Genomic DNA, 6,743 nt, shown 5'->3' on the forward strand with positions numbered 1-6,743 from the left:
ACGTCAGAATTTTATGAAATTTGGAATAAATGTTATAATTGGCTAGAACAGAGAAAGAAAAAGACATAATTATTGATGTACATAAAATGTAAATAAGATGTAAAGAATATTTAAAATGTAAAGCACTGTTCTGTTAGAAGAAAAGATTTATGTTTATGTAGTTTTTGGTGTATGGTGTATAGTGAAAAATAAAAAAAAATTAAAAAAAAAAATATTGTACTCCTTTTTGATGGGGAGTTAAGACCATTTATATTTATTGAAAAAATTCCAATCTCCTCCATAATTTCAATTATATCTAGACCTCAGTCTTCTAGGGGAGCTTATCTGTCTCTGGTCTTTCGGTCTTACATCTTCCTCTGATTGCGTCTTTTTTGATTCCCCCTCCTCCGATTGTTTCGGTGCTCCTGCACCCATCGTCTCTTCTGGTTTCTTGGGTTCAGCATCGCCTTTTTCTAAAAAGGCTCTGTGATTGTTAAAAAATTCCTCTGCTTGGAATGGAGTATCTATTCTGTATCTTTTCGAGTCCCAGAAGATTAATAATCCTTCTGGGACCAGCCATCTAAAGTTCACTCCCTTATTAAAGAGTTTCCTCGTTAAAAATTGATATTCTCTTCACACTTCTCTTATCCTTCTGGGAATCTGTTTAAGAACTACAAGTTCTTTATCTTTATATTTCAGTGGTTGGTCTCTTATTGCTCTCAAGGTCTCATCGCATGTAAATCTTTTAAGAAATCTTACATGGACCACCCTAGGAACTCTGTTTCTTCTTGCATAGCTTGAATTGATTCTAAAAACCTGATCTATTTCTCTTTTAATTTGATCCATTTCCATTCCAAGCAATTTCGCTAATAATTCGCTCATCAACTCCAACAAATTCTCATCTTTCTCTTCTACAATATTTTGAAATCCATCACGGCCATGCTGTCCTCCAGTTCCGCATTAGCTTGCGCCAATCTCTGATTTTCCTCTTGCAATGCTTCGATTTTCTGATCGACCACCACTGACTTATCTTCTATTTTTTGCATTCTTTGTTGAGTGTCTGCCATCGCCTGTTGAAAGGTTTCCATTTTTTTATCCATTTTAAGAAGATCACTTTTCAAATCTTCATAAGTTTTTTCCAAATCTTTTTTCATTTCCATTTTCAGATCATCAATATTTTTGGTTTGAGCTGAAATTGCCTGGAGTATCGCTTGGGTGTCTTTCTGTTGCGAATCTTGTTGTAGAAAAGTAGCAATTTTTGTTTCTAATTTGTCTTTTGCAGTGTTTTTTTTGGTATGTTGGGCTATAGTTTCTTTTTGTGTGAAGACTGATGCAAAGTATGAATTAAGCAGCTCTGCTTTACTAGAAAAACAAATAGCCCTTTGAAAATCCCATCAAGACTTCAATAGCATAGGGGGTATTAGAGTTGGATCATTTTCCTTGGAAAAATTGCTAGCTAGCCCAGAATCCATTGCTGAGTCACTATTCTGTCTGGCTTCTGAATTAAAATCCACTTTCTGGCAGCTTGCTTCGCTTTTTGTCTATTTTCGTGCGTGCTGAAGGCTTGTCGCCAGCTGGAGAAATGAACCAGAGGTATTTTCTTTCTACAATTCTGGTGACCACGAAGGGACTTCCAGGAAACCCAGCCACCAGACCGGGCCCGTAGGACCACTACCCAGCCTGCAACAGACCCTTTTGTCTGTGGGGAAGCCCATGGACCCTGCCCGAGTGGCATAGGGTAGTAAAGGGAGGTCTTTGAGTCTTGTGCTCAACAGCTGCCTGAAAGTGGGTAAGTACCGCTAAATTACAGTTTTAAGGAATCTTGGGGAGTGAAAGGGCTTGTGTGGGGGGCTTCCTCCTCTGGCTGCAGCTAGGATTCCACCTCCTCCGTGTTTTTCCTACCCGCCCCAGGCCTGCTGCTAGCTTTACCAAGCCATGACCAGCAGGAATCTGGAACGCAAAGGGGTTGAACTGGAGTGTGGAACCTTTTGCAGAAAGGAGCAAAGGGAGCTAAGTGGGCATCAAATGAGAATGGGTTGGAGTTAATAGGAGATCCTGGTAACATCCTGTAGGCAAAGCCCATTTGAAGGAAGGTGCCCGTACCACTGCACAAAGAAGAGGTCCTCCCAGACCCCTCCTGGGTCTGAAAATTGACGGTGGGTGAAGGAGGTGCCCGTACCTGTTGAGCCGAGGGCAGCAGGTCCTCCCAGACCCCTTTTTGGTCTGAAAATTGATGGCAGGAAGTACCCTGCTTAGGAGGTGCCCGTACTCTGTGAGGGAACCAGAGTCCTCCAGGATGGGGGGTTTTTTGTCCAAAAATTGATGGGAGGGCGGCAGGGTTGGTGTCACTAAGAGTGGCTGGGCAATGCCATTAGGACCCAACTAAGCTGATTGAACCCCACATCGTAAGGGGAACATGGGAAGCTGTAGTTCGAGGGTCAGGTCTAAATCCCCCATTGGAGATTTGCTCAAGGCATGGGACGAGAGGCGAGTGCCTGTCCTAGCCAGTATGAAGAAAAAGCGAGCACGAGAAATTTGTGAAGAATGGGTTTTACTAAAGGATGAAACTGGGAAACAAATTTGGCCAAGCGACGGTATTTTTGATTTTGCAACATTAAAGGCACTTAGACCCATAACAAGACCCAGCCAGATACCCTACTGGTATTGCTGGGCAGAATTATCCAGGTATAAAAACCCGACCCTGAAGATGGAAATAGGAAAAGGAGATTCCCCTTCCACAGCCAACAATTCAGAACCAGGAATCATGGTCCCCCTCTTGAGTAAACCAGTCTCAGGAAGAGGGAGGACAACTTGAATATGTGCTGACACACACACCCTTCTCCGCATCTGACCTAGTCATTTGGAAAAGGGATGCCCCCTCCTTCAGGTCAGACCCCCAGGCTGTGATTTAGACTTTAAAGTCTATAATAGACAGCCACAATCCGTCATGGGGAGACATGACCCAGCTACTGCATGTCTTCCTAACCAAAGACAAACTGCTAAAACTATTCAAGAAGGTAGCAGAAATAGCTAGGTGCCCAGTAATAATTACACCAGGGCAGGTAGCCCCTGTGTGAGTCACCTGGCCTCTGAACTGTCCTGGCTGGGACTATAATGATGCCAACCATTGGTACGAATATAATAGGGCGAAAGACAACCTAATGGAAGCCCTTCAAGAAATAGGAAAAAAAACCTCTTAATTGGCTAGAGTTCCAAAAAACAACTCAGAGAGAGAAGGAAAACCCAGATGCCTTTTGGGTCCACCTCCTGGAGGCAGCCATGGAATATGCCCACCTGGATCTAAACTCCCCAACAGATCAGCGAATTCTCACCTCCGCCTTCGTGGACCAGTCTGCCAATGACATTAAGGAACATTTCCATCGAATCGTGTCAAACTGGTCTAGCTTGGAGCTCTCGGAGTTGCGTAGAATTGCAAACTTTGTCTATGACCAAAAGAAAGAATAAGGGAGGAAGAAAAAAACGGAGAGAGACAGAAAGAGAGAAGGAAAGGGACGGAAAGAGGAGAGCAGAGAGGAGGGAGGACCTGCAAGTCTTTGCAGCCATACATAACGAGGCCAAACAAACAAACCATCAGCCCTTTGATAGGCAACAACTCTGCTGGCGGTGTGAAGAAGAGGGAGTGCCTGGATATAATGTCAGCACTGCCATAGGTGTGGCGAAATGGGCCATCTCAAGTATGATTGCAAACAAAACCTCAACCAACACTGTTACCAGCGTACAAGAGCCCCTTTTCCAAGGGAGATATCCTTTCAAGATAGGGAAAGGAGAACCACAGGAGGGCCCCATTGGGAACCAAATGGGGAAATGACTTCCAGAACCAATACCTAGAGCAGTGATGGCGAACCTTTTAGAGACTGAGTGCCCAAACTGCAACCCAAAAGGTTAGTGGGATTTCTTAGTGCCAAAATACAGATAGTGTGCCCCCACACACAGAGGTCAGCGAGGGCATGGGGGCCGATGGTGTCCGTCAGCAGCCACAGCATGCTGGCTGTCCTGCTGGCTGTCCTGCATAATGGTGAACTGGCCACGGAGCCCCATCGGCGTGGGTGGAGATGGCCCCGGGACGGCCGGAAGGAAGCCCGGCCCATCCACTCGACGGCTCTGACGGTTTCTGCTGCTGGTCCGACCGGTCAACCATGCAGGAAAGCAGGAGGGGCAGCTGGTGCGCGACATCCGCTGCCTCATCGGGCTGCCAGCGAGCAGCCAAGGTGGCTCCAGACCCCCGGCTGCCTCTCCACCTCCTCCTGCTTCCCTGCATGGTTGACTGGTCAGAGCAGCAGCAGAAGCCACCCCATCAGAGCTGTCGAGTGGATGGGCCCAGGCTGGGAAAGGGCTTCCTTCCGGCCGTCCTGGGGCTGTCTCCGCCCACGCCGATGGGGCTCTGTGGCCAGTCACCATTATGCAGGACAGCCAGCATGCTGTGGCTGCTGACGGACACCGTCGGCCCCCATGTGCTCGCTGGCCTCTGTGTGCGGGGGCCGATGGTGTCAGGCATCAGATCCAGAAGCGAAGCTGTGCTGACCATCCTTGCATTGGTGGGGGCAGTGGCGGCGGCGAGGGAAGGCAGGATCTGGCATGCGTCCACCCTTTGCCACTGCTGCCCCACATTGTCCTGTGTGTGCCTCTGGGACATACATGCAGGACAATGTGGGGTGGCAGCGGGGAGGGGTGGGTGTGCGCCACAGCTCACCTTCCCCCGTCGCTGCCTCCACCAGCGCGAGTATGGGTGGCACAGCTTCGCTTCCAGATCTGCTGCCGGCCGGGCTTGGCGATGCAGGGATCACCGCCGCCGCCTTCTGCTTTCCTGTGTGGTTGGCTGGTCAAGGGGCTCAGAGCAGCAGGAGCAGCAGCCACCACCCCCATCAGAGCCACCGTGTAGACAGGGCCCGCACCAGGTGAGGGCTCCTTTCTGGCTGTCCCAGGGCCGTCTCCGCCCATGCCGATAGGGCTGCACTGCGGGAGATGGTGGCTCTGATTCCCCCCTGCTGGACGCCCCCCCCCAGCCCCCTGCCCCTTCTATGCAATCCTACGTGACCGTAGTGTGGATGAGAGGCTCAGCCAGAGGGGGGGGCTTTCCTCCGCGAAGGCATCCCGGCCCTCCCACGCCCCCAGCCAGACCCCCTCACCTTCCCCCAGCTGGGACCTGCTGACCCCCACCCTCCTGCACTCACCCCAGCCGACCCCCCAAGCAGCCCAGCCCGACCAAGACGGAGGGAAGGCGAGGCAGAGAACCGATTGTTAAATGATTTGAAACCCACCACTGGTCGCTTCCAAAGGCCGCTCACTCACTCTCCCGCCAAAACTGCTCCTTTTATAGGTTCCCTCACCCCGCCCAGCTCTCGCAGCTGTTCCCGGACTCCGCATGCGTGGAGAGGGGGAGGGGAGGAGCCGGGCCCTCTGTCCCGCCGTCTGTGGCAATGGCGTGTGTGCCCACAGGGACGGCTCTGCGTGCCGCCTTTGGCACGTGTGCCATAGGTTCACCACCACGGGACTAGAGGAAGAAAAAACAGAATTTCAAGCCACTTTTGCCGGTCTGGCCATTCCCCTAAGAAGCGGCCCAGACGGAGAGCCCCTCATTACCATCACTATAGGGGGAAGAGAATATGAGTGTCTGGTAGATACAGGCGCCACCTCATCTCTCATTACTACCCCTCCTTTTAAGGATTCTGTAGTACTGGGGGCCCAGGATAATATTGTTGGAGTAGGGGGAAAAACCATCCCAGTCAAATTCACTGTTGAAATGAAGGTGGAGATTGGCCGCTTCTCCTTAAATCATGCCTTCACCATCTGCCCACAGTCTCCGTTGTCCCTTATGGGCAGAGACCTACTGTGCAAAATAGGGGCTACAATAAAGTACAACAAAACAGGAGTAATATTAGACATTCCAGCGAAACGCATGGATTTTTTTAAAATAAAATTTTATTACTTTTTTTAACAGAGTTCAATAGTAATCATTCAACAAAAACGTATTGTCTGAGTATCTTATTCACTAATACAAATTAAATTCCTAATCCCTAAATCTTTTCTCTAACCATTGATAAAATATTCTTTGAAAATATTCTGTTTCTTCTTTTTCCTTCAACCTTAAAGTAAGTCTGTCCATTTCCGCAGAGTCTAGTATTTTTTAATTATTTCTTCTTTTGGTGGTATTTCTTCGTTCTTCCAATATTGTGCAAGTATAATTCTTGCCGCTGTTATCACATGTAAAATCAAGTATGTACTTTGCTTATCAAGTTTTTTCTGGCATTATACCTAGTAAAAAAAATTCAGGTTTATAGTCTATGTCCGTGGTGGCGAACCTATGGCACGCGTGTCACAGGTGGCACGCAGAGCCCTCTCTGTGGGCACGCGCACCGTCACCCCAGTCCTAGGCCTTCAGCTGGGTTTTATAAACCCTTTTTGCTTTAGGCCTCTGCCACCGTGTACAAAAAAAAAGGGTCAATCAATCAATTTGAACTTCTCGTGGGAAAAAAAAAGATCTTGCAAAGTTGGAATTGATTGATTGAACTTTTTAGTCCCAACTAGTCTGCCGTTTCCACTGCAGCCATGCCCACCCAATGGGCCACGCCCACCCAATGGGCCACACCCACTCGGCACCCAATGATACATAAGTGGGTTTTGGGTTGCAGTTTGGGCACTCGGTCTCTAAAAGGTTCGCCATCACTGGTCTATGTGTTTCTCTAACATATTTTGTAACCAAGTGTGGATTATTGTCCAGTATCTCCTTGCTTCAACACATGTCC

The 6,743-nt window shown here is 48.5% G+C and overlaps 1 protein-coding gene across 1 annotated transcript in view; it reads right to left on the bottom strand.

Annotated features, from left to right (window-relative positions):
- The window catches only part of LOC107299199 (glycylpeptide N-tetradecanoyltransferase 2-like), a 78,143-nt gene extending 73,205 nt beyond the window's left edge, over positions 1-4,938 (bottom strand). Inside the window, 1 exon segment of the mRNA XM_029286713.1 lies at positions 4,691-4,938. Within this exon segment, the coding sequence (XP_029142546.1) occupies positions 4,691-4,938 (248 nt within the window).
- Between the last annotated feature and the right edge of the window lie 1,805 nt (positions 4,939-6,743).

This window comes from Protobothrops mucrosquamatus, unplaced genomic scaffold (genome assembly GCF_001527695.2).
Source record: "Protobothrops mucrosquamatus isolate PMUCROS unplaced genomic scaffold, P.Mucros_1.0 scaffold4663, whole genome shotgun sequence".
Lineage (NCBI taxonomy): Eukaryota > Metazoa > Chordata > Lepidosauria > Squamata > Viperidae > Protobothrops > Protobothrops mucrosquamatus.